General features: G+C 72.3%; 6 protein-coding genes across 6 annotated transcripts; 3 read left to right on the top strand and 3 right to left on the bottom strand.

Annotated features, from left to right (window-relative positions):
• Positions 1-1,868: 1,868 nt before the first annotated feature.
• On the top strand, positions 1,869-2,297 carry AURANDRAFT_63851 (hypothetical protein; the record flags this gene model as incomplete). Its single annotated transcript, XM_009038527.1, has 2 exons — positions 1,869-1,922; positions 2,034-2,297. The coding sequence occupies 2 exons, from the start codon at positions 1,869-1,871 to the stop codon at positions 2,295-2,297; spliced, it is 318 nt and encodes a 105-aa protein (XP_009036775.1).
• A 3,091-nt stretch (positions 2,298-5,388) lies between these two features.
• AURANDRAFT_8762 (hypothetical protein) lies at positions 5,389-5,664 on the bottom strand (the record flags this gene model as incomplete). The annotated part of the gene is made up of 1 exon (XM_009038283.1): positions 5,389-5,664. A coding segment is annotated over one exon (276 nt), but the record flags the coding sequence as incomplete, so codon positions are not given.
• Positions 5,665-11,414: 5,750 nt separating this feature from the next.
• AURANDRAFT_63849 (hypothetical protein) lies at positions 11,415-12,383 on the top strand (the record flags this gene model as incomplete). The annotated part of the gene is made up of 1 exon (XM_009038528.1): positions 11,415-12,383. The coding sequence occupies one exon, from the start codon at positions 11,415-11,417 to the stop codon at positions 12,381-12,383; it is 969 nt and encodes a 322-aa protein (XP_009036776.1).
• A 1,342-nt stretch (positions 12,384-13,725) lies between these two features.
• AURANDRAFT_2280 (hypothetical protein) lies at positions 13,726-15,558 on the bottom strand (the record flags this gene model as incomplete). Its single annotated transcript, XM_009038189.1, has 2 exons — positions 13,726-14,337; positions 14,764-15,558. Coding segments are annotated over 2 exons (1,407 nt in total), but the record flags the coding sequence as incomplete, so codon positions are not given.
• Positions 15,559-15,944: 386 nt separating this feature from the next.
• On the top strand, positions 15,945-19,562 carry AURANDRAFT_63847 (hypothetical protein; the record flags this gene model as incomplete). Its single annotated transcript, XM_009038529.1, has 1 exon — positions 15,945-19,562. One exon carries the CDS (start codon positions 15,945-15,947, stop codon positions 19,560-19,562), a length of 3,618 nt encoding a protein of 1,205 aa, XP_009036777.1.
• A 5,807-nt stretch (positions 19,563-25,369) lies between these two features.
• AURANDRAFT_7168 (hypothetical protein) lies at positions 25,370-25,762 on the bottom strand (the record flags this gene model as incomplete). Its single annotated transcript, XM_009038211.1, has 1 exon — positions 25,370-25,762. A coding segment is annotated over one exon (393 nt), but the record flags the coding sequence as incomplete, so codon positions are not given.
• Positions 25,763-26,297: the final 535 nt, after the last annotated feature.

Here is a 26,297-nt window from a genome sequence, read left to right as displayed (position 1 = left end):
CAGTGCGAGAGCAGGTAGCGCACGGACGCCGTGCGCGCGTGGACGAGGCGCGACCGGTCCGGGGGCAGGACGACGACGTCCTGCGTGTCCGGCAGGGCGTCGAGCGCGCGCTCCGCCGCGTGCGCGGCCGCGTACAGCAGCCGCCGGTCGCCCGAGACCTCGAACCCGCCGAGCAGCCCGCCGACGACGCGCCGCGCGTACTCGGCGACGGACGCGACGCGCTTCGGCGCGGGCGCGCCGCGCCGCAGCGGATCGCGCAGCCCGCCGGCGAAGATCGCCGCGACGGCCGCGTCGAAGTCGTCGGCCAACCCGGCGACGTAGAGCGTGTCGAGCGACTCGTAGAGCGCGTAGCGCGCGCCCGCGACGTCGCCGCCGGTCTTCGCGGCGGGCAGCAGCACGTCGAAGTCCGACGCGTGCGCCATGTAGGCGCCGAAGGAGGCGTGGATGGCGTCTTTCACGGCCGCGGCGCGCTGCGCCCAGTCGGGTTCGGCGATGGTGGTTGCGAGTGCGGGCAGCAGCAGCAGGAGGCGATGCATCCTGTTTTGCTGGCGTTTGCTGCGCGCAGGATTGCTTGCTAGCACTGTCTGTTTTGCTAAGTGTTTCACGCCGAGCAAAGCGTCTTAACACGCGGTACGGCCATCATCGCGCTCGGCTGCTTCACTCATTTTTTGTTGCAGTGCGAGAGCATGGGTTGTCCGTGAGAGCCGCAGGTGACACCACCAGCCGCAATGGTTGCTGCGTTTCAACGCGCGCTGCTGCTCTTCGCGACGCTGTCGACGGCGCTGCCGCAGCCGCCGCAGGCGCACGCACCGAGCCGGACGCTGCGCGCACCGTGCCGGACGCTGCGCGCGCCGCGCAGGACATTGCACGCACCGAGCAGGACCGTGCACAGTGCCATGCCGCCCATGTGGCCCTACGTGACCTGCGACGGCTGCGCGCCAGGCGGCGCGCTTGGCCTCTTCGCCGCCGTCGCGGCGACGGGCCTCGGCCTGCCCGCGAGCGAGGACGTGCTCCTCGTCGCGCTGGGCTCGCGGCTCGCGACCATGGGCGCGCAGGCGCGCGCCGCGCACGTCGCCGCCGCGCTGGCCGGCGTCGTCGCCGCGGACTGCTGCACGGCGCTCCTCGGCGCGAAAATCCGCGAGAACGCCGCGGCGCTCAGGGAAGAGGCGCCGGGCTTCCTGCGGCGATTCTACGAAGCGGTCTCGCGCCAGATCACCTACGAGACGAAGCGCGACGGCGCGCGGCTGCGGCGCGACCTCGAGGCGAGGCTCAATCGAGCGGTCGCGGACGTCGGCGCGACGCTGGAGCGCCTATTCACGGGCGCCGCCGCCGCCGCCGCCGCCGTCGTTCTTTCGGCGAGCCGAACAGTTGTTTCGCCGCTCCACCTGCAACACGCGGACCGCGCTGGCGGGCGCGGGACAGGCCACCGCGGCGCTCTTCGGCGACGTCCTCGCGCGACGACGAGCGCCGCCGCCGCCGGCGCTGCTGCTCGGCGCCACGAACCGCGCGGCCTTCGGCCAGCGCTGGCCGCTCCAGCTCCTCGCGGGCGCCGACGGGCGGCTGGGAACGAGCTACGCGGCGGGCTCGCTCTTCGCCGCTGCCACGGTGACGCTGCCGCTGCAGCTCGTCGTCGGGCTGTGCTTGGCGCCGAGCCGGCTCGCCGTCGGCTCTTTCCAGCTCGCCATCGCCCTCGCGCAGCTGTGCCGCTTCGGACCGTTGTGGGCCGCGCTCGGGACGGCGATCTACGCGACGGCGCGGGACAAGGCGCGCCGGGGCTCTTAATTCAACTTAAGAGAGGATGCTTGAATCTGGACGCAAGATGGCGGCAAGGTGACGACAAGAACGACCTGTGGAGCCATCGAGTCAGCATGGCCGCTCTCTTTCACCTCGCGCTGGCGCTTGTGGCTTGCACCAGCGCTTTCGTACCACCGCAGAGATCATGCGCGCTGCTGCGGCTTCGTGCGGAAGTCGAGGATGCTCCGGCTGCCGCAGATGCACCGCCGCGCTCCGCGCCGCCGCAGTCGTCGTCGCAGGAGCGGATGAAGCAGAAGCTCAAGAACGAGGCAGACTACCCCTTGTTCATTCCGCTCTTGGGCGCGTCGGTCGTCATCGGCGGCAAAGGTCTCACGGACGCGCTACTCACGTTCGCCAAGGTCTCCGCCGGCATGCGCGGCGCGTCGCTCGCGGAGACGTTCCTCGGCGTGCCGGTGCTCGGGATCGACGCTGTCTGCGTGGTCGTCGGCGTCGCCCTCGGCGCGTATACCTGGGAGAACCAACGACCACCGTCGGACGCGTAGGAGCCGGGTCGCGCGGCCCCGGCGCGTCGTAAAAAGCATTCACTACGCGCAAAAAAACGACACGAGCGCCTGCCTCCGCCTTCGCGAGACGTGGCCGCGCCCATCCCGTCATTAGCGGTGCGCAGGCACGCGGCCGCCGAGGCCGTGGTGCTTGTTCGCGTCGCGGTCCGCGAGGTTGTGGTTGCCGCCGGTGACGGCGCTGCGCGTGAAGGAGAGGCGGTAGGTGTCGACGGCCTCCTGGAGCGCCTCGTAGGACGCGGTGACGAGGTAGTTGCGCGCGTTGCGCGGCTGGCTCCGCGGCGGCGGCGGCGGGATCCAGCTCGGCCGCTTCTTGACCGTCGCGTTCTCCTTGGACCACTGGGACCAGAGCACGAGCTGGACGGAGATGGGCGGCATGGGGTCGTCGCCCGGCGCGAGCACGAACTGCGGGTCCGCGGGCGCGCTCTTCGTGTGGAGCAGCTCGCAATGCACGCGGAAGGGCTCGACGCCCAAGAGCTCGGCCGCGGCGACGGCGAGGCGCGGCTCGACGTCGCCGATCTCGAAGCCGTTGGAGCTCCAGGGCACGTCGAGCGCGTTCTCGACCATGAGCAGGGGCACGTGCATGGTCAGGTCCCAGAGCCACTTCCGGCCGAAGCGGACCATGGACTCCACCGTCTCCTGCCGGATGGGCCGGTGGACGACGCCGTGGTGCCGCTTGTGGTACGCCTCCCGCTCCGCGTCCGTCATGCCGCCGCCCATGGTGGCGCCGGGGAGGAGCGGCGCGCGCGGTATGCGCGCCCGGGGCTCGTGCGGGGCAGCCCTCCAGCCTCTGTGGGCCGCTAGGAAGGTCGGTCGAGCATCGCAATGCGGCCGCACCGTTGTGAGCTTTTTGCCAGCCCGCCTCCTCCCTCGCCCAGCGCAGCACAGCGCGCAAAACAAACGCGACGCGACACGCGCATACACGCACGAACACGCCCCGAGAACAAAGCCATGCCCCGCTACAAGATCCGCGACGCGACGGGCAAGACGTCGGTCATCAGCGTCGGCGAGACGGCGACCTTCGACGACCTCGTCGCGCGGTGCGGCGCCGGCGTGCTCAAGTCGGGCCGCCCGCCGGCCGTGCTCGCGTCCGACGCCCCGTCGACGACCCTCGCCGCGGACGTCGTGCCGTCCGGGTCGCTCATCACCGTCGAGGCCGGCGTCGCGCTGCCGCCGCCGTCGCCGCGGCCCGCCGCGCCGCCGCCGTCGCCGCCGCGGCCCGCCGCGGCCGCGCCGCCGCCGCCGCAGCAGGCCGCGCCGCCCAAGCCCACGCCGTCGCCGCGGCCGGCCGTGCCCGAGGCCGCGCCGCCGCCGCCGCCGCTGAGCCGCATGCCGAGCGAGGCGCTCGCGCCCGCGGCGCTCGAGACGCCGCGGTCTTTGAGCCACGACGACGCGCCCCCGGCGCCGCGGCGGGCCCCGCAGGAGGAGTGGACCTGCGGCACGTGCACCTTCATCAACGTGAGCGGCGCGACGGACGCGTCCCTGGGCGTCGAGCTCTGCTCCGTCTGCGGCACGCCCCGCATGGACGCCGTCCCCGCCGCGGCCGCGCCGCCGCCGCCGGGGAGCGGCTTCGGCGGGGGGTTCGCCGCGGCGCGGCGGCCCGTGGACGCCGACGGCAACTGCCTCTTCGTCGCGCTGGCCTACCTCCTGGACGGCGCGCGGCCCGAAAAGGCCGCCGGCGAAGCGGCCGCGGCGAAGATGCGACGCGTCTGCGCGGCGGTCGTCGCCGGCGACGAGCTCTCCTACCCCGACGCCGCGCTCGAGAAGCCCCGGAGCGAATACGGCGCCTGGATCGCGAAGAAGGACACGTGGGGCGGCGCGCTGGAGCTGTCCATCCTCGCGGCGCACGGAAGCGGCCGCTGCGGCACGGCGTCTTCCTTCGACGACGTCGCGCTCGTCTGCGTCGACGTCCGGACGGGCGTCGACCAGCGCTACGCGGGGCCCGGCGCGACGCGGAACTGCTACCTGCTCTTCGACGGCGTCCACTACGACCCCCTCGTCTTCGCGCCGGCGCCCGAAGCGCCGGAGTCGCCCGCGGACGTCACGACGGTCGCCGCCGACGACGGCGCCGCCGCGGCGGCCGTCGCGGCGCTCGCCGCCGACGCCAAGGCGAAGCGCCGCTTCACGGACACGTCGTCATTCGCGCTGCGGTGCCTCGTCTGCAACGCGGGGCTCCGGGGCCAGCAGGACGCGCAGGACCACGCGGCCGCGACGGGCCACGCGAACTTCGCCCAGACGGGGCACTAGTTGGGGGCGGTTAAAGGCGGCTCGGGCTGGCTTCTTTTCCCTCGTTTTTCCGTTTTTTTTTTTTTTGCGCACGGTGACTTGCACGCCGGATGCCCAACGAGCACGTACACGTGCACGTCTTCAACAATCTGCGCTTGAAGAGGCAAAATCGAGGCCGCGCCGCTATGGTCGCGCCAGTCCGAGCCGTAGTGAACGCGATGCCCGCGCGCGCGCAACGGAAAAGGATGCTCCGCGCAGCGCTGCTCGTCGCAACCGCAACCGCTACCTGCGACGAAACGCCCGTGTGGCCGGAGCAGTTCACGCTCGTGCAGCGGCGCATCCCCGACAACGAAACGCTCGGTCCCGCCACGGCGACGACGGTCACCTACTACGACTGGCACGCGAAGGCCAACCTCATCGTCATCACGCCCGACGGCGCGGAAGCCGACGTGCTCTGGGACCTCGAGCTCGACAGCGGGCACTCGTACTACTTCACGCCGCGCGAAAACAAGTGCACGCCGATGTCCATGCCCGTGGGCATCCTGCGGCCGGACTGGCTGGCGAACGCGACGTCCCTGGGGCGCACGCAGTTCAACGGCCGCGACGTCGTCGCCTTCACGAAGGCGGACTTCATCGACTACTACGCGGACGCGGCGACCTGCGCGCCCGTGAGCTGGTACTTCCACTCCATGAAGGCGCGCTTCGACACGATCTTCTGGTCGCCGGGGCTCGCCGTGCCCGACGCGTCCTACTTCGACCCGCCGTCCTACTGCGCCTCGTAACCTCGTTACTGCGGCTTGCCCGCGCCCGAGAACGTGACCTTGTCCATGTAGTGGGGCGTCGCGGCCGCGCGGACGGCGGCGTAGTCCATGAAGTCCGCGAGGGCGTGGTCCTTGCTGGAGACGCCGCCGACGTCGTGGGTCGCCAGCACGACGTGCACGACCGAGGAGACGTTCGACCACTCGGGATGGTGATCGCAGCCCTCGGCGTACAACGCGACGCGCGTCATGAACCCGAAGGCCTCGTTGAAGTTCTCGAACTCGAAGCGCTTCGCGATCGCGTCGCGGCCGGGCAGCTGGTCGTTCCAGCCGCGCGCCTTCAGCTCGTCCAGCGCCGCGGCGCGACCGGCGGCGTCGAAGGCGTGGGCCTTGGTGGCGAAGAGCGCGGCCCGCGGTCGCCGCGCGAGCTGGGCGACGGCGGCGCGCAGCATCGACGTGCGTGTGTGGGTGTATTGATGGGTGCGGTGCGGTGGCAGCGGCGCGCGACGACGTCGGTGGCGGCCTCGAGCGCTCTCCTTGATAAGCTCAACCTTGAGAATGTCTTGAGAATGGCGATTTGCTTGTTGGCATTTTTGATGCATCGAGCCATACTCGCCGCCCTCACCGTCGTCGCAGCCGCCCTAGAAGCACCCATGTCCGTTCTCCAGCGTCGCGGACAAGCCGTACGCTCCCTAAAATCCGTCGCTCTAGGTCGGCGCTCCCGAAGAAGATCGGCGTCGTCGGCGTGGGCACCATCTCGTCGGCGACGGTGCGCGGCCTCTGCCGCGCCTTCCCCGGCGCCGGCGAGCCGACGTTCGTGCTGTCGCCGCGCGGCGCCGCCAAGGGCCGGGCGCTCGTCGACGAGTTCGGCGCCGAGCGCATCGCCGTGGCCGACAGCAACCAGGCCGTCGTCGACGCGTGCGACTGCGTCATCGTCGCCGTGCTGCCGGCGCAGGCCGCGGACGTCCTCGGCGCTTTGACCATCCCGAAGACGACGTTGATTATTAGCCTCATGGCTTCCGTGAAGCTCGCGACCCTGCGAGAGCTCACGCGGGTCGACCGCGTCGTCGTCTGCTGCCCGCTGCCGGCCGTGCAGCAAGGAGCGGGCACGACGATCGTCGTGCCCGCGGACGTGCCCGAGGCCGCGGCGATCTACGGCGCCGTCGGCACGGCCGTGCCCGTCGACGACGAGGACCAGTACCGCCGCCTCCAGTGCATGACGTGCCTCATGGGCGACTGCTACGAGCGCATGCGGACGTCGCAGGAGTGGCTCGAGGCCAACGGCGTCGCCGGCGACGTCGCGGCGACCTACGTGACGGGCATCTTCAAGACCATCCTCACGGACGCCGCCGGCGCCGGGCCGGAGACCCTGGGCCACCTCGTCGCCGAGCAGACGCCCGGCGGCATGAACGAGATGGTCATCTCCGAGCAGCGCGCGGACGGCGCCTACGCGGGCCTCGAGCACAGCCTCAACTCGATCCACTCCCGCCTCTCGGGCGCCCACGACGCGAGCCTCGCGCCGGCGAACAAGCGCCAGAAATCGTGAGCGATTTTAAAAGAGCAACTCATCGTGGTTGAAGGCGGCGTTGAACTGGAAGGCACCATTCCAATTGGCGATTGCCGGAAGGGCGCGCGATGGCAGGTCTGCAGCCCTGCACTGCACTCTTTTGTCGCTAACAGTCTCGATGGAGGCAGCCCCTGGGGCCGGCTTGACGTGCTACGACAGCGTCGACGCCGCGAAGGCCTTGGCGCTGCCGTGGCCGGACCTCTACTACAGCCCGGCGTGGGGCGCCGTGGAGCTTGCGGCCGGCGCGTCGGCCTGGGAGCTCGCCCTGTGGCGGCGGCGCGACGACGCGTCCGACGGCGCTGGGCCGGCCTTCGTCGCCTACGCCTACGCGAAGCGGCCCGTGCTGCGACGCGGGCGGCGCGTGGGCTGGGACCTGCGGTCGCCCTACGGCTACTCCGGGCCGTGGTCCTCGCCGCGCGCGACGGAGAGCGACTGGGCGGCGTTCCGCGCGGCCTTCGTGGCCCTGGCGCGCGAGCGCGGCTATGTCTCCGAGTTCGTGCGCTTCTCGCCGCTCTTCCCGCACTTCGCGACGGCCTACGGGGCGGCGGCGGCGGCGCTCGCGACGCGACGCGTCGCGACGATCGCCGCGGACCTCCGGGGCGGCGCCGACGGCTACTGGCGCCGCGCGGCCAAGCAGCACCGGAACAAGGTGCGCAAGGCGCGCAAGCGCGGCGTCGCCGTGGCCATGTCCGTCGTCGAGACGGCCGCCGACGTCGCCTCGTTCCGCGACCTCTACGAGGAGACGATGGACCGGCGACGCGCGTCGCGCCTCTACTACTTCGACGAGGCCTACTACGCCGCCCTGGTCGCCGAGCTCCCGCGCGGCGACTGCTACTACGCGACGGCGACGGCGCCGGACGGGTCGCTCGTGTCCGCGGCGATCTTCCTCCGCCACGGCGCCGCGCTCCACTACCACCTCTCGGGGTCGCGCGCGGCGGGCTACGCGCTCGCCGGGCCCAGCGCCATCCTCGACGCCGCCGCGCGCCTCGGCGCGGCCCTCGGCTGCGCGACGCTCCACCTGGGCGGGGGCCTCCGGCCCGGCGACGCGCTCGCGACGTTCAAGCGCGCCGTCGGCGACGTCGTCCTCGACTGGACGCTCGGCACCTCCGTGCTGGATCCGGGCGCGTTCGACGCGCTCATGGCGATCCGCGCGGCCGCGGTCCACACGGACGTGGCCGACCTCGCGGCGCGGGCCGGGGCCTTCTTCCCGGCCTACCGCGCGGGCCTCGACGGCGACGACCTCGCGCCGCCGACGGGCGTGTCGTAAGGCGCGTCGGGCGCGGCATGTCCCGCGCTCGGGTCGCGGCTCGCGCGACCGGCGCTGTTTCTTAGAGGGCGTCGTCGCGCGCGCCCGCGGGCCGGGCCGCGCGCCGGAGCGTGATCTCGACGCGCTCGCCGTCGACGTAGAAGTAGGCGGGGAAGGAGTCCGGGTCGCAGTAGCGGATCGCGTCGTAGAGGTCCGCGAGGGGCCGCGACGCGTCGACCTCGGAGTCGCGCGGGCCCCGTTTCTCCGTCCAATTCGCCGCGGCCTCGTCCTGCGGCACGAAGAGCGCCGCGAGCGCCGGCGCGTCCCGGAGCACCGGCGCCACGGCGTCGAGCGCGCGGCCGACGCCGTCGGCCTCCGCGTCGAAGGTCCGGCGCTTGCACGAGAGGTACGTGTCGAATTTCGAGAGCTCGAAGCGCGTCGCCAGGAGCACGGGCCCGTCGTCGATGCCCGGCGTGATGCGGTGGACCGTCGCGCCCGCCTCGGCGTCGCCGTCGCGGATCGCGCCCCAGAACGGCGAGAAGCCGCGGTGCCGCGGCAGCAAACTCGGGTGCGAGTTGACGAAGAGCGTCGCCGGCGCCCCGTCGAGCGCCGCGCGCGTCAGGATGAAGGGCCAGCCCAGGGTCAGGACGACGTCCGGCGCGGCCGCCACGAGGAGCGCCTCGTACTCGGCCTTGCGCGCGTGGCGCCAGGCCACGCCGAGCGCCGCGAGGTCGCGGCCGAAGGCCTCGTACCGCGCGCCGGAGGGGATGAAGATCGTCAGCGACGCGAGCAGGCCCGCGTCGCGCCGCCGCAGCAGCTCCCGCACCGCCGGCATGCGCTGCGAGTTGTGCACGCACGCGATCAGCGAAGGCGGCGGCGGCGACATGGCGCTCATGCTCTAATCGGGCTGCCCGAGTCCTTGAATTCCCACCTAATGCAGCAAGGGCGGTTGCGGCAAGAGGGCGCTCATATTCTAATCGGCTGCCCGAGTTCTTGAAGTCGTTGTTGCTCGTTCATTGAGCCCTTGGCGCATGGGCGCTCGATAGCTGCTCGAGCAATTCCGCTGCCGCAGTGCGAGCATCGCAGCTCTCCGAGCGCTATGCGCCGCCTCCTCGCGCTCTGCGCCTGCGCGCGCGCGCTGTCGCCGCGCGAGCTCGTCGCAGCCCACGTCGCGAAGCGCGGCGCCGTCGAGTTCGCGCCGCGCTCGCGGTGGGCGCCGGACGTCCGCTTCTCGAGCGCCGCGGGCGGCTTCGCCGGCGCCGCGGAGCTCGCGGCCGCGGCGGACTTTTGGGCCGCGACGGAGGAGCTCGAGGGCTTCGCGACGGCGACGGCGTCCGTCGCGAGCGTCGCGCCGCGCGAGGTCATCGTCCGCTGGAACGCGACGTGGACGCCCGACGCCGCGCGCTGGCTGCTCGCCGTCGCGGCCGCGTGGCCCGGCGTCGCGGCGACGCCGACGAGCTACGCGGACCGGTGCCGCGAGGTGTCGTCGTTTTCCTGGCGCAAGGTCTTCGAGCTCTTTCGCTCGGCCGCGCGCACGGGGGAGTTGCGGGTGCCCCTGGCGACGGTCGAAGGCACGACGACGCTGACCTTCGACGACGGGGAGCTCCGCCGCGTCGACGAGGCGCTCTTCTTCGCGGACCTGCTCCGACGGGGGCAGCTCCAGAACCGGCGGTGCGCCGCGGACCTGCGCTTGTTTCTCGAGGTCTGCCGGCGGCCGCCGGGAACGACGGCCGACGCCTGGGCCGACGCCGTCGCGGAGGCGCTGCCCTGGGCGTCCGTGCCCGGCTCCGGGAGTCTCGACATCGAGCCGAGCGACGACGGCGGCGGCGAAGTCGTCGTGTTCGCGGCGGTGGTCGTCGCGGGCCTCGCGGCGCTCTCGGCGACGATCGCGCCGCTGCTCCTCGGGCCCTCCGCGCCGCCCGACGTGGCCGCGTACTACTAATCTGGCGCCGCGGCCAGCCAGGCGCGCGTCGCGTTCGCGAGCGCCGCGAGGTTCGGGTAGGGGTCCGCGTCGCCGAAGATCGAGGCCCGCTCGTGTCGCGTCGGCGCGCCCGCGAAGGCCGCCGGCAGTTCGAGCCGCGCGTCGTCGACGCAGCGGAGCGTCGTCCGCTGGTAGGCGACGTCCGCGACGCTCCCGGCGTCGCCGCGCGCGAGGCAGGCGAGGAAGTCGTCGCCCTCGCCGCCCCAGCGCTTGAGCTGGAACGCGGACCCGGACGCGTTCGCGCCGAGGCGGCGCGCGACGACGGCGACCGGGCCGAGGAGCTGCCTCCGCGGCGGATGGTGCTCGCAGACCGGGGACCCGCCGGAAGCGCGCGAGTAGTTCGCGGCGTCGCGGACGAGGACGAACGACTGGAGGTAGACCTACGACGCGCGACGGTGCGACGCGGAGGCGCGGGGGAGCCCCGGAGCCGCGCGCCCGGACGCCGCGGCTCGCCTCCTCCGCCCCCTGGCCGCCGCCGGCGCCCCGGAGCTGCTCGACGCGCGCCCAGACGCTGCCGTTGCCCGCCTTGGCCCACGCGGCGAAGGCCTCGACGGTCGTCCGGGGGAAGAACGCGCCCTCGTGCTGCGAGAAGCCCGCGCCTGGGGCGCGGGGACGCTCGGGCCGCGGAAACAAACGACGGACGCGGCCGAACGCGCGGCACGACGCCTTGTCGCCCAGCGCGTCGAAGAAGGCGCGATGCAGGCGCCGCTTCCGCGACTCGCAGTACTTGCGGAGCCAGGCCGCCTCCTCCACGCGCGCGTAGTCGCGGCGCGCGACGTGGCGCTCGACGCCCGGCCGGAAGAAGCGGCTCGTCGAGCTCGAGAACAGCACGTGGCGGAAGTTCAAACCCAGGGACGCGCCGTAGAGCGCGTTGCTCACGTGGCCCAGCAGCACGGTGCCGCTGCCGTGGCGCGTCGCGAATCGCTCGGGGTTCACGCGGAGCCGGCCGTCGCGGCCGTCGAAGGCCGCGACGTCGCGGAAGTCCGATCGCTTCGCGCCGGCGCTCACGTGGACGACGACGGGCGTGTCGCCGCGCGTGAACTGCAGGACGTTCTCCAGCGTGCGCAGCGCGTAGCCGCCGCCCTCGTAGACGAGGGAGCTGACGAGGACCTGCGCGCTGCCGTCGTGGAGCAGCACCGCGAGCAGGCAGCCGCGCAGCCAGAAGGGCCGCGCGCTAGTCGCGCGCATCACGGCTGTTCATGCGCGAGGGTGCGGTTTTATCGCAGCCCTGGCCGCCCATGCTTATGCACTGCAATAGGACTGCTTCGCGGCTGCATCTTCAGCTTGGCGACAAAAACAGCATCTCGACACGAGCTCGAGGATGGGTGAGATTGAGGACCTCCGCGCCGAGCTGGCCGCGCAGCAGGAGCAGCAGGAGCTGCTGAAGCTGAAAGAAGAGTTGGCGAAGATCAAGCGCGAGAACGCCGCGCTCGAGACCAAGGCCGGCGGCGCGGGCGGCACGCCGGCGACGCCGGCCGCGGCGCCGCCGAAGAAGAAGAAGTCGAAGAAGGCCAAGAAGGCGCCGAGCGCCGAGGAGGCGGCGGAGCTCGCGGCGCTGCAGAAGGAGCTCGCGGCCGTGACGGGTGAGACGTCGCGCCTCGAGTCCGGCGACGCGAAGCCCGCGGCGGCGAAGCTCGCGGCGGCGGACCCCAAGTCCGACGACGCCTACGTGCGGCGCGCCTACGTCGGCGGCCTGCCCTACTCGTCCACGGAGGCCTCCGTGTCGTCCTACTTCGCCAACGCCTGCGGCGAGGTCCGGCGCGTCGATCTCAAGGACTTCGACGACACGCCCGGCAAGTTCTGCGGCATCGCGTTCGTGACCTTCGGCGACGAGGACGCGCTCCAGCGCGCGCTGAACCTCGACGGCTCGGCCTACGAGGACGACGAGCGCTGCAGGCTCAAGGTGCGCCGCGACCAGACCGCGAATCGCCGGCCGCCGCCGGAGCGCAAGGCGGGGTCGCTCACGGTCTACGCGGGCAACATGGGCTGGGACACGAGCCGCGACGACGTCGCCGCCTACTTCGCCGAGCAGGGCTGCGCCGTGGCGAACCTGCGCTACCACACGGACGCGGACACGGGCAACTTCCGCGGCTTCTGCCACGTCGAATTCGAGGACGAGGCGTCGCTCGAGGCGGCGCTCGCGTGCGCGGGGACCAAGTGGCGCGGCCGCGACCTGCGCATCTCCCACAGCGAGACGGCGAAGAAGCGGCCCGCCGAGGGCGGCAAGGGCGGCAAGGGCGGCCGGGGCCGCGGCGGCGGCGCGAAGAAGCAGCGCGGCGGCCGCGGCTAGGCGGGGGCTAAATCAGAGGAAGGTCCCCGCGCTTCGCGGGTGCTGGAGCGTGCCTTAGCAGCGTGGCTACGCAAGCGACCGCGGGCAGGGATGTCGCGTAGAGGCACTTGTAGAGGCCTAGGCTCTAGCCTAGGCTGGTATTGAACTTGTACATCTCGTTGCGGTGAAGTTTTATGTGACGCTGTGAATTACAATCTGCGCAATAGATCTGCGGTGCTGGCGGCGCGGCCGATTCGGAGTTCGTGGGGCGACGCGCGGGCGCCGCGGAGGCCGGTCCTCCGCGGGGTGTCCCCTCGAGCGTCCCGTCGCGCCTCGCCTCGCCGCTCGCCGCGGCGGAGGCAGCCCCGGGCGCCATGGAGGACATCATGAGCCGCATGGGGAGCCTGGCGACGAACGACGAGCCGCGGCGGCCCTTCCGCTGCAGCTCGGCGCACTGGACGGGCGCCTGCTCCGCCGAGGAGGCGTCGAAGCGCGACGAGCTCCTGGCCGCGGCGTCGCCCGACGTCGCGCACGTCACGCCCGCGGGGTTCACGCCGACGCTGGCGCCCGCGCAGCTCCCCGCGAAGAAGCGGCGCGAGTCCTGGAGCTCGACGGACGACGAGGGCTGCTGCGTGCCCATCAGCCGGCGGCCCGGCGACGACCCGCCGCCGCCGCCGGGCGCGTCGGGCTTCTCCGCGTTCGGCCGGAGGTTCCCGGACCAGCCGCCGCCGCTCCTCGGCGACGCCGTCGGCCGCGCGCCCCTCTTCGACGACGACCGCCGCGCCGCCGACGAGCGCGCCTTCGAGCGGCGGCGCCGCACGCGGGCGCTGCCCAACGTCCGCGTGCGCCGGCGGTCGCCGAGCCCCGAGTCGTCGGAGTGCTCCTCGCCCGAGGGGCCCGGCCGCGGGCTCCGGCCCCGCCCGCGGCCGAGCCGGCCGAGCCGGCGGCGGCTCTAGCGTACAAAAAAAGGGGCGATCTGGTTACGAGAGCGCCCCCGGGGGATGGTCGGGGAAGGGGTGGCGCGGCGGCGCGCCGGCCGGGGGAACGGGCCGCGCTACTTGAAGGTCATGACCTCGGCGGTGTCGCCGCCGGACTTGGACTCGGCGACGTCGTCTTCGCCGCCGAAGGCGCGGAGCGGCGGCCGCGAGCCCTTGTCGTCGAGGCCCGCGCGCGACACGGGCCGGCCGCCCGCGGCGGGCGCGAGGCGGCCGCCCTTGGGGTCGTCGAGGGGCGCCGGGCCCGCGTCCTTGGCGTCGGCGTCGTAGGCGCTGAGGTGCGTGAGCTGGGCGCGCTTCTTGATGGGCTCCGTCGACGCGATGATCGTCCCCGCGGAGCGGTGCTGCGGGTTCGTGTCCTCGGCGCCCGCGCGCCGCGTGTGGTCGACCTCGGCCGCCTCCGTCGGGTTGACCTTCTTGAAGGTGACGAGCTCGTTGAGCACGAAGGCCAGCACGTGCTTCGCGGACAGCGCGTTCTCCGGCGACCGCGCGGCGAGGTGCGCCGTCGCGCCGACGATCTCGCCCGCCTCGCGGACGTAGTACTCCAGGTCGTCGGGCTCGGCCAGCGCCGCGTCGCCGTCCTTCTTCGTCATGCCGCCGGGGATGCACTTGTTCGTCAGCTGCGCGAGGCGCTCGCGCTTCGAAGCAAAGTGCTCGTCGAGGTCGAACTGGTCGAGCGGCGGGCTCGGCGGCTCGCGCAACGCCGGCGGGAACGTCGCGGGCTGCAGGGGCGGCAGCGGGTACTCGAAGGACGGCGGGATGAGGCTGAGGGCCTCGTGCTTCACGTGGAGCTGCTCGTAGAGCGCGACGACCTCGGGGATGACGTCCGTGTCGAAGCGGAACAAGGCGTCGTTGAAGAGGCGCGTGAAGTTCCGGGGCAGCTCGTCGTTCTCCTGGAGGCAGGCGCGCAGGCGCGACGCCAGGGCCTCGATGTCCGGGACGCGCGCGTAGGCCGCGGCGTCGTCGCCCGCGTGGTGGTGCTCGCCGGACATGTCGAACGTCGTGTCCATGCCGGGGTCGAAGGACCCGTGGTGGCCCCGCTCGACCTCCGTGGGCGCGTGCTTGTGGTGGTGGTGGTGGTGGTGGTGCTTGCCGTCGGTAGGCGACGGCGCGCCGCCCCGGTTCTTCGCGCTCTTGTGGTGGTGGTGGTGGCCCTTGGGCTTGTCGTCCTTGGGGTGCGCCTGTGCCGTTCAAATCTTCAACTCGACTTCAATGTGAGCGTACGCGACAGTTTCGACGCAAAGCTCTTCGGCTTCGCTTCGAGAACTCGACGAGAGCAATCGAATCGTCCAAAAATCAGCCGAATCGACTTCGATTTGACCGAGCTAGAGAGTTCTGAAGTTTGGTCAGGACAACTCAAACCCGTGGTTGCATTCGGCACAGTGGTGCGCGGCGCCCGCGGACACGAGGCTCGGCGCCTCGGCGTCGCGCGCGAGCCAGCGGAAGAGCAGGTCGCAGAGCGTGCCGTTCTCCTCCTTGTCGAGCCACTCGTCGGAGAACATCTCGACGGCCCCCGCGGCGACGACGCGCGGCCGCGGCCGGTTCCGCTCGCCGTTCGGGTGCGACCCCTCCCAGGCGGCGCAGACCGTGCGGTGGATGGGGTAGGAGATGGCGCCGCTGGAGAGGACGGCGCGCGCCGGGCGCTGGACGCTGAGCGTCGCGCCGCGCGGGTAGACGAAGGAGAGGCCGCCGCCCTGCGCCGCGTCGTGGCCGCCCTCGGGCTCTTTGGCCGCCGCGACGCCGCCGCGGCGGTGCTTCCGCGCGTTTCCGTGGCTCAGGTGCTTGTGCGTCGCCAATTCGGGCTGGAGCACGCCGTGGGAGACGAAGACCTCCTTGGGGTGGAGGTACTTGTAGTAGACCGTCCGCAACACGGAGTCGGGCTGCGCGGACATGCCGTAGCCCTCCAAAAGCTCGTTGACGTTGCAGCCCAGCTTCGGCTCGCCGCCCTCGCTGCTGAGCACGAGGAGGGACCCGCCGTTGGCGACGAACTCCTTGACGTCGCGGAGCTCGTCGGCCGTGAACCGCTCGCGCGGCGCGCCGACGACGAGCACGTCGACGGTCCCGAGCAGCTGCGGCGTCAGGTCCTCCTTGTTCGAGATGGGCTTGTAGTTGCTACTCCGCAGGCGCCGGAAGAGCTTCTTGAAGCCGTTCCCCGCGTGGTGCGTCTCGCGCTTCGACGCGTCGATGCAGATGATGGTCTGCGCCTTCGGCTTCTCCGGCGGGCCGCCGTCCTTCTCCTCCATGGCGCCGGCGCCTCCGGCCCCCGCGGGTGCCTGCAGGACGGCCGACCGACCGGGCCGAGCGGCGGGGCGCGCGCGGGGCGGCCGAGGGCAAGCCGGCGCGGCTGCCGGTGGCTATTCGAACGCGACGGGTAGCGAGCTGCTCACGATGCTGCCCCGCCGACGTTGACCGCAACTCCATCAATGGTGATAGGACCCCTGGTTGCCGAGATGTTGCCGGCGCAAGCACTTGCCGAGGGCGCCGCGCTCGTCGCGCGCGCGACTCTGACACCGCGCGCGCGACACACAACCGCACGACACAACCGCCGCGCCACATCAGACGCCGCGGCGCGCCGCCGCGCGCATACATGGCGTCCGTGTCCGGCCTGCTCCACGTGCGGCTCCGGTCGGCCAGCGGGTGCCTCGCCGTGCCGGCGGCGTCGCTCACGGCCAAGTTCCGGCTGTTGCCCTGGCGCGAGGAGCAGACGACGTCCGGCGCCCACGCCGACGCCGACGGCAACGCGACCTGGGCCGACGACGACGACGGGAACCTCGTGGTGCTGGCGCAGCTCGCCGCGACGGAGAACGCGGCGCCGCGGCTGCACGTCGAGCTCCGGAGCCGCGAGCTCTACGTCTACGAGCGGTCCCTGGGCCAGGCGACGGTCGACGCCGCGGCGCTCGTGGCGGCGCCGGGGCGCCGGGAGACGCTTTCGATAGCGCTCGAGGCCGCGGGCGACGACGCGCGCGCCGTCGTCGTCGTCGACGTCGAGTTCGTCGCGGGCACGACGACGGCGCCCGAGGCGCTGGAGCGCACGGAGTCCCAGGGCTCCCTCAACGAGGGCCGGCGCCACCAGCACCTCTTCCGGCTCACGTCCTACACGCGGCCGACGTGGTGCGCGGTCTGCGGCGGACTGATGGTCGGCATCCGCCACCAGGGCTTCCAGTGCGAGTCCTGCCTGCTCGACTGCCACGACCACTGCCAGCTCCGGGCCCACGCGACGCACGACTGCCGCCTCGGCACGCCCGTCGCGCCGCGCGACGACGGCGAGAGCGCCGAGGCGGAGGAGGCGTCGCCCGAGGCCGCGACGCCGGAGAAAGCCGTGTCCCGGCGGCCGTCGGCGTCCGTCGACGACATCGCCGAGGAGAAGCCGCGGCCGTCGTCGAGCCGGGGCGTCGGGCTGCTGACGCTCCACCTCACGGGCGTGCGCCTCGCGCGCGACGACGACGACGACGACGACGCCGCGGCGGCGAAGACGAAAAAGGCCGGCGACTACTACGCGCGGCTTTGCCTGGCGCCGTCGCGCGACGCGCCGACGCCCACGGACCGCCACTACGCGAAGCGGACGCACACGGTCTACGAGACGTCGGACCCGACCTTCGACGCCAAGTGGCAATTTTTGGTCGAGTCGTTCGGCGCGGAGGTGCGTTTGGAGCTCGTGGACGCGGCGCGGGACGCCGTCGTCGGCAGCCTGCGCTTCGGCGTGTTGGACCTCCTCCAGGAGCGGGCGGACTTCGCCGCGCGCGAGGCCTACGTCGCCGCGCGGCGCGCGTACCGCAACGCCGTCGCGGCCGTCGCTCGCGCGAAGCGGGCGGAAGACTCCGGCGCCGTGCCCTACGCCGCGCCGGCGACGCCGCGCTTCTTCGACGACGCGGAGAACGCGGCGTTGCGGGACCGCGCGGGCGCCGTCGCGGGCGCGGCGGCCTTTGCGCGCGCGGACCTCGAGGTCTTCTCGGACGACCTGTGGTGGAGCCTGGACCCGCGCTACGCCCCCCCAACGCCCGAGCCGGCCCAGTTCTCCATCGAGATCACGCGGAGCCACATCCAGCGGGCGACGGACGTCGTCAACGCCATCTCCCGGGCCTACGCGGACTACGAGACGTTCATGAGCTGGGACGAGCCGCTGAAGACGGGCGCGGCGTTCGTCGCCTTCGTGGGCTGCTGCGTCTTCGTGGACGCGGAGTACGCGGGCGCCCTGCCGCTGCTCGCCTTCGTCGTCTTCCTCGCGGCGCTCGCGCCGCGGCGCTTCGCGAGGGGCGACCCGCGCGCGGGCGAGCTCGACCTCGCGTTCCGGAGAGCGGACGAGGAGCACCTGGGCGGCGGCGCCGCGCGCTACCGGCCGCTCGCCTACGTCAAGGTCGCGGTCTGCGCGGGGCGGGGCGTCGACGCGGGGGCGCGCGACGAGAAGCGGACGGAAAAGCCGACGCCGGGCGACGTCTATGTGGTCGCGTCGTTCCGCCACTACCGCGCGGCGCCGGCGCCGCAGCCGCCGGCCGTGCCGCGGTCCAACTCCCGGGACGCGGCGACGCGCTCGCCGAAGAAGGCCCGCGAGCCCGAGAGCGCGTCGTCGAGCCCGCGGCACACGAAGGACGAGGACGACGCGTTCTGGCGCGACGCCGCGCTCTTCCCGGGAGACGTGGCCCTCGACGGCGACGGCGCCGCGAAAAACGACGGCGGCGACGGCGCCGAGCCGTCGGACGACGACGGCGACGACGCCGCGTCGGAGGACGACGAGCCGCGGCGCCTCTACGACGAGCACGTCCTGGGCTACACGGGCACGGCGGCGAAGACGTGCGAGCCGCGCTGGCACGGCGCGCTGGGCGCGACGCTGTCGCACCGCGCCGCGGGCCCGTCGGCGCTGCTGTCGCGGCTCGTGGGACCGCGCTTCGGCGGCGGCGAGGCCGACGCGTGCTCCTTCGCCGTCGTCGAGCCCTGGGAGCGGCGGGGCTGGGCGGGCGAGGCGCGGCGCGCGAAGCCGCTCGTCGACCGCGCGCTCGTCTACCCGTTGCTCCAGCCCGCGGACGGCGGAGAGCTGCGGCCCTGGGCCGAGGCGACGGGCGTGCTCGTCTTCCGCGTCATGCGCCAGCACCCCATCGACCGCCTGCTCGACTCGTGCCTGGGCTCCGTGGAGGTGCCCGTGGCGTCCCTGGTCGACGACGACGGCGGCCGCGGCGCGCAGCGCGAGCGGCGGGGCTGGCACGACCTGGAGCTGTCCGACGACGAATCCGACGCCGAGGCGCCGCCCGACGTGCCCTACGCCAAGAAGAAGCGCGAGCCGCCGGCGCTGCATCTCCGCCTGCAGCTCGCGCTCCGCGACACGTCCGCGGCGCCGAACCCGGACGAGCGGGAGACGTCGCGCGCGGTCGAGGCCATGCAGGACCCGGACGCCGCGGACCCGGCGGCGCACCCGGACCTGCGGTCGCGCGTCGTCGGCGTCGCGCGCGACGGGTTGCGGCCGCTGTCGACGGCCGTGACCGCGCACGAGTACCTGGCCTGGGCGCAGAACGCGTTAGGGCGCTACCTGGACGTCATGGAGTCGATGAAGAATTTGGTGAACTGGACGCACCCGGAGAAGACGGGGCTCATCTTCGTCGGCGTTCTAGTCGGGGCGGTGTTGTTCTGCCGGATCAAGACGCGGTGGCTGACGTTGGCGTTCGGTCTGTACGAGTTCACGTACCGCCTGCTGCCTTCGTCCGCCTCGACGGTGACCTGCCGCTTCCTCAACGCGCTCAAGGCCGTGCCCAACGACCGCGACCTGCGGGCCTGCTACGGCCACCGCGCGGCGCTCCACGCGGGGCGCCTCGTCGACTCGGAGCGGCGCCGGCGCCGCCGCGCGCGGCTCCACGCGATCTGGGACTGCGGCTGGGAGGGCGGCGTCGAGCTGCGGCCCGACGCGTCCAGCGCCTTCGACCGGCGGCGCCTCGTGCTCCACGGGCGGCGCCTCCTCGCGTGGCGGTCCGAGCGCGACGTCGACGCGGGCCGGCCGCCGGCGGCGCAGCTGTTGCTCCAGGGCCACAGCGGCCTCACGGCGCCGGCGCCGACGGACGGCGCGGGGCTGCCCGACGACCGGCGGGCCCACATGCTGGCGGTCTTCGGCCAGGCGAGCGACGGCGCGCCGCTCCGCTGGGCGCTGCTCTGCGCGGACGAGCGGGACCGGGAGGCGCTCGGCGCGGCCATCGCGCGCGCGTGCGACGATAAGCTGGACTAGGTGGTGGCGTGTAACATCGCCGAGCCGCGGCGACGGCGCGGCCCGTGGCGCGGTGAGAACGACCGAACGTAAGGGGTGATCATGAGCCTGGGAAGTGGCTGCGTCAAGGATGCACAGCTTCTTGTATGCACGATGCAGTTCTATTGAAGCCTCGGGGCGCGGGCAGCTTGAAAATGGGAGGCGTTTGTACCCCGAATTGAGGGTCCTGCCCGCCGGTTGACGACCCGCGCAGCCCCCAGCGCGCGGCGCAGCATGGACAAGACCGCTCGCACGACGCGGCGGCAGCACCTGCAGTCGCTGTGGCGCAAGCACGACGTGACCAGCATCATGGTCCGTTGCTTGGACCTCAAAGCGATCTCGCGGCTCCCCACCATCTCGCGGTCCTTCAACGCTGACCACCCGCGGCTGCTGGTCTCGCTGGTGCGCGGTAATCCGGGGGCAAGGCGCGGTTTCATGGACGCTCTGGCAAACGACGGCCACGACAGTTTTAGCGTCTGCGAGCGGTGGGAAAATGGTCTCGCAAACTGGGAACGACTCGAGTCATTATGTTTTAACTGTGCAACAATCCTTAGATAATCCTACGTTCTCCGCGCATGTGCGCACCGATGGTCCCAGGAACTACTTGGTTTTATCAAACCACAAAGAATTTCTTTCATACAGGAACGGGATGGCCCGGCGGATCGGCGGTCAACGAAATTGCGTGCGGAAGCTCAAGATGCGGATTCGCTTCGACGAGGGTGCTAACGGCGCAAGTCTCTCGCTCTGGTCGACTCGGGACCGTGACCGTGGTGACTGGGACTGGAATCAATCCCGACGCTTCGAGGACTCGAGTTTGTGCAGACTGTGCTTCGTGCCCGGGTCGAATGGCACAACAAATCTGGTGTATGTAAACGACCGCGTAGCCGACCAGTACGGGAACCATAGACGACTCGTTACTGGTGCCGAGCCAAATCACTGGTACTCCGTGGTAGCATTGTTTAATTGGGAAACAGAAAAGGTCAGTATTGCCGTCGATGGTTGGGATGGGGGCATGCCGTCCACGGATCCTTCGTTCAATTGCTTTCCATTGGGCGGAATCTTCCTCAATAATTTCTCCGGATTCAGGGGTCACTTCGCTGACATAGAAGTTGAGTACCATGTGGCACCGCCGCCGAGTCGGACTAGCTTCCCGTTCACGTACTATCGCGCCGACCTTCGAGGGGAGGACTCCGACGACTCCGACGACTCCGACGACTCCGACGACTCCGACGACGACTCCGGCGTCTCCGACGAGTAGGCAAGTTTGGAGTAGAGCCAGCCCGTCGGCCATCTGACGACGCGCTTGAGTCGACGCACGCGTGCGGACGCGTACAAAACCACCGCACGCCGGCCCGCCCGGGCCGCCCGCGCCGCGCAGTCGACCGACTTTTTTTATCGAGCATGGTCATGTCCAGCGACAAACAGCGCGCAGCGCGCGCGTTCCGCAGCAGTCGATAGCCGGTCCCGCATCATCCATGACGGGCTCCGCCCCCGGCGGCGGCTCCGGCGGCGCGTCGCGGAACGCCGCGCTCGTGTACTTCATCAAGGCCTTCGTCGGGCCCGGCTGCCTGAGCCTCCCGCTCGCCTTCCAGAACGCGGGCCTGGGCCTGGGGCTGGGCACGCTCCTGGTCCTCGCCGTGGGCGTGACGCACAACCTGCGGAGCCTCATCCTCTGCAAGCGGTTCTACGAGGGCGCGAGCACGTACGCGGACGTCGCGGAATGCGCCGTGGGCCCCAAAGCGAAGCGCGGCGTCGAGTTCCTCGTGAACCTGGTCCAGCTCGGCGTCTGCACGGTCTACTTCGACTTCTTCGGCGAGAACGTGCGCGCGCTCCTGCCGCCGCGGACGTTAAGTAGTAGAGCGCTCATGGTCACCGTGTTTCCCATCTACTACGGCCTCGCGCTGCTGCGGGACGTCAAGACCATCGCGCCCTACGCCGCCCTGGCGAACGCGCTCATCTTCTTCGCCATCGGCATCGTTTTATTCGCCGCCGCGGCGGAGATCGGCGCCGCGGACGAGCCCGGGTTCGCGGTCTCGAAGCCGGCGACGCTGCCGCTCTTCTTCGGCACGGTCGTCTACTCCTTCGAGGGCGTCTGCTCCATGCTGCCCGTGGAGAACGCGCTCAAGCACAAGGCCGACGTCTTCCCCGTGCTCTACCTGGGCATGGGCGTCGTGACCGTCGCCTACGCGTCCGTCGGCGCGGTGTGCTACGTCGCGTGGCCCGCGGTGTCGTCGGGCTCGATCACGGCGGAGATCGCGGCCCAGGAGGGCCGCGCGGGCTTTGTCGCGACGGCGGGGCCCGTGGCCGCGAACATCGCCTGCGTCGTCGCCGTGATCTTCACGTTTCCCGTGCAATTATTTCCGGCGATCGAGCTCCTCGAGGGCCACTTCTTCCTGGCGACGCACAAGCGCTTCGAGAAGCGGTCCTTCGAGGCCGTCGAGGCGCAGGACGACGGCGTCGTCGTGGAGATGGTCACGGTCGGCGCCGTGGAGAATCCCCTGCATACGGAGGAGGCGGCGGACGGCGACGACTTCGGCGACCTCGAGGACGTCGCCATCGACGGCGACGACGCCGGCGACGACGACGTCGCGGAGGAATCCAAGGCCGGCGACGCCGTGCCCGAGGCCGAGGGGAAGCGAGCGACCATGCCGCCGAAGCGGGCCGCGTTCCGCCTGCTCATCGTGTTCCTCGTCTTCGTCGCGGCCATCGCCGTGCCGGACCTCGGCGCCCTCATCGCGCTGCTCGGCGCCGTGACGGGCAGCATCCTGAGCCTCGTGGCGCCGGCGATCATCAACCGGCGCTGCCCGCGGGAGAAGCGGCCCTTCGAGCTCCCGGCGGACGTCGCGTTCTTGGCCGTCGGCGTCGTCGGCGGCGCGTTGGGCTCCTACCAGGCGCTCCTCAACATCGTCCGCGACCCCGACTCGCTCGAGGACGAGGTCGGCCGTTAACCTTCGTTAGAAACCGAGCCTCACTTGACGCCCGCGGCCTGGAGCGCCGCGAGCTTCGCGGCCGCGACCTCGAGGAGCCGGTCCAGGGAGATCTTCCGCGACGACCGGAGGGCCTCGGCGAGGGCGCCGTCGTCGAGGCCCGCGAGGAGCGACGGAGGCAGCGCCGGCGGGCCGTCGTCGGCGGCGGAGAGGAGCGCGCGGAGCGCGGTTCTCGCGGCGCGGAGCAGCGCGGCCAAAGCCGCGAGCGCGCCGTCGAGCGCGGCGCGCGCGGGCGTCGCGTCGCCGCCGCCCTTCTTCTTCTTCTTGCCCTTGGCCTTCTTGCCGCCGTCGCCCTCGTCCAGACTCAGGAGGACGACGCAGGCCGGGGCGACCGCGCGGTGGAGGACGACGGCCGCCGTCGTGATGCTCTCCGCGACCGCGTCGACGCCGTCGCCGCCGCCGGCCGCGACGCGCGCCGCGCAGGCGTCCAGCGCGGCCGTGAGCGCGTCGAGCGCCGCGCCGTCGGTCGCGCCGCCGAGGGCCGCCGCGGCCGCCTCGTAGGCCCGGGCCGCCGCGGCCCACGCGTCGTCCGCCGCGGCGTGCGCGAGCCACGGGCTCCGGCGACCCGCCTCGTGCGACGCCGGGTCGGCGCGCCGCGCGCCGCCGTCGGTCCCCGCGACGTGGGCGCGCAGGGCGGCGAGGGTCTCCGGCGGCGGCGCCTTCCGGTCGACGACGAGGGCCCGGACGAGGTCGCGCGTCGCCGCCGCGGCGCCGATCTGCTTCCGCAGCGTCTCGCCGGCCCGCGCGGCCGCGTCCTTGGAACGTCCCTCTCGCCAGGCGTCGCGCACGCGGAAGTCGCAGTTGACGCTCGCGGCCTCGAAGCTCGCCGCCGTCGCCGCGAGCGCCAACGGCGGCGCGTCCGCCTCGTAGCCCTCGAAGAACTGGCGCGCGTCCGACGGCGCGTGCAGATGCAGCACGAGCTCCGTCGTGAAGAGCTCCGCGCGCGCGAGGTGGCGCGTCGCCGACGCGTCGAGGCGGCGCCGCTGGAAGGTCTGGAGCTCGACGCAGCGCGCGAAGTTGCCGTGCGCCAGCGCGCGGAACGCGAACTCGTCCGCGTCGCGCCGCGCGGTCTCGTGGAGGTGGAGGATGTTGCGGCAGTGGAGTTTCAGCTCCGTGAAGAAGCCGAAGTGGGACGTCCAGGGCCAGAGCAGGTAGCCCAGCGAGTCGAGCTGGATCTGCTTCACGCCGAGCTTCCCGTAGACGCGGAGCGCGGCCTCGCCCGCGCCGACGGCCGCGAGCGCGTCGACGTAGGCCAGCGCGACGCCCGCGGCCGCCTCGTCGCGCGCGTGGGCCTCGCCGAGCACGCGGCAGGCCGTCAGCGTCGCCGCCGTCGTGCCGACGTCGCGGAGCGCGTACGCGCACAGCAGGTCGAGGTCCCGCGCCGTCCCCGCGTCGTCGCACGCGCGCGCGGCGGTCCGGAAGGCCTCGGCCGCCGCCAGGGACGCGTCCGGTGCCGGCGGCGCCGCGCGGCGGAAGCGCGCGAGCTTGCCGCGCGTCGCCCGGCGCCGCGCGTCCGCGGGCGCCGCCTCCTCCAAGGTGACGCCCGCGACGCTCGCGACGTCCAAGTCGACGAGCGCGGCGGCGTGGACCTCGAGGTCCTCGAAGCACGACGGCGACCCGCCCCAGGTCTTCTCGTAGGCCGCGACGCGCGCCTCGAGCTCGTCGCCGCCGGACCCGTCGAGCGCGTCGAGGCGCGCGGCCTCGAGGAGCGCCAACGCGGGGCCGCGCCCGCCGCCGTCGAGGCCGCCGAGCGCGGGCCGCGGGTCGTTTCCGGCGCGCCGCGACGCCACGACGAAGCCCTCGAGCGCGTCCCAGTCCTCGCGGTCGCGCTCGACGAGCTCCCAGAACTTGGCCGCCGCGGCGGCGGCGCCGCCCGACGCCAGCAGCCCGCGCGCCTCGGCGCGCCGGAGGTCGCCCGCCTCGGGCCGCCGGAGCACGCCCGGCCCGCCCCCCGGCGCCGCGTCGCTGTCGGCCTGGAGCGCGTCGGCGACGGCGTCGACGGCGCCCTTTTCGTCGCCCGCCTCGCGCCGCAGCGCGCCGACGAGCTCCAGCTCCTCGGCGGACGCGCCCTTGCAGCCTCCCCGGAACCCCAGGGCCTTGGCCGCGAGCTTCTCGCCGAGCTTCAGGCCGAGGGCGCCCGCGGGGCCGCCGAAGCGGTGCTCGAGGACGCCCGCCGCGCCGCACCACCAGAGGTACTCGGCCTTTTTCGTGCCTTTGTAGAGCGCCTGCGCCGTGGTCCGAAGCTTCCCGAAGGCGCCCTCCTTGAGGTGCGCCTTGGCGAGCTCGCGGCCGAGGTGCTCCTCGTCGGGCCGGCCCTCGAAGGCGTCGGTCCAGACTTTCGTCGCGTCGCCGTAGCGCTTGAGCGCGTTGAGCGTCATCGTCAAAGGCGTGAGCACGTTGTCGTCGTTCGCGACGCCTCTCGCTAAAATCAGGCTGCAGGTGCGGTCCGCCTCGTCGCGGCGGCCCAGGCGCTGCAGCGTCAACGCCTTGAGCGCGACGAGCACGGGGTTGCGCTCGTTCTTCTCGCAGAGCTTGAGCGCCTGCTTGTAGTTGCCGGCGTCCAGGGCGTCGTAGACGCGCTTCGGCGCCTCCATGGCCGGCGCTCGCGTCCGCGAAGCACGACGCGGCGGCAAAGCTGAGCAGCCACTTGGCGAAGCGATGCCACTGCAGCATGCGAGCTCATCCACAGGTTGAACTTCTTACACGGCAGTCCACGGAACTTACCACGCCCCCCCATCAGAACGCGCCGACGTCGTCCTCGTTCGAGGGCCGCCCCGCGAGCTTGTTGCGGAAGGTGAGGGCCCAGGCGGCGGCCGTCTCGCGGTCCTGGCGCGTGATCGTGGAGAAGTCGAGCTGCGTGAGCGTGGGGATCGTGTGGATCACGAAGGTGCGGTAGTGCTTCTTGTCCTCGATGGGGTTGCCGTGGAGCGTCAGGGACCGGAGCTCCTTGAGCTCGCCGAGGGCCTTGACCTGGCTCAGCGACGCGATGTTGTTCGCGTGCAAATAGAGCACGGTGACGTGCGGAAAGTGCGCGAAGGCGTCGCCGATCCTCGAAATCTGGTTGAAGCTCACGTCGATCCAGCGCAGGGCGTTGATGTCGGCGCAGACGTCGGCGAGCGCCGTCGACAGCCGCGACCCCTCGTCGCCCTCGACGCCCTCGACGGACGTGATGTGGTTGTTCGACAGCCGCACGCTGCAGCACTTGAGCCGCCGCTTCCGCGGCGCGTGCTTCTCGTGGGCGTGCTTCTCGCCGCCCTCGCCCTTCTCCTCGCGCTCCTTCGGCGGGGCGACGATGTTGAGCTTCGCCGGCAGGTCCCGCAGGTGCGAGATCTCCAGGAAGCTCAGGTTCATCACAAAGGGATGGCGCGACGTGCGGCTCACGACGACCTTCGCCGGCGACGGCGGGCCCTCGCCGTCCTTCTCCTCCGCCCCCATGGTGCTTCACGCAGGCGCCGGCGGCGGCGCCGACGTTTCGCAGAGCAGCCCCACCTCGCAGAGGCCGCGCGCTGTTGCAACAATTGTTGCGGCCGGATGAGCTAGGCCGACGGTGTCGTTGCCTGCGATCCAGTCGCCACCACACGATCGATGGGAACCAGAACAGCCGCGCGGCAGCCCGTCGCGACGACGCGGACGCGTCTCCTGGCCGCCGCCGCGCTCCTGCGGGCCGTCGCCGCGCCCGCGCCGTCGGCCGTGGCCCCTCGTTTCGTCGACGGCAGCGCGAACCCCTTCG

The sequence above is a fragment of the Aureococcus anophagefferens genome (assembly GCF_000186865.1).
Source record: "Aureococcus anophagefferens unplaced genomic scaffold AURANscaffold_8, whole genome shotgun sequence".
In the NCBI taxonomy this organism is placed as follows: Eukaryota; class Pelagophyceae; order Pelagomonadales; family Pelagomonadaceae; genus Aureococcus; species Aureococcus anophagefferens.
This window is presented reverse-complemented; position numbering and strand designations above follow the sequence as displayed.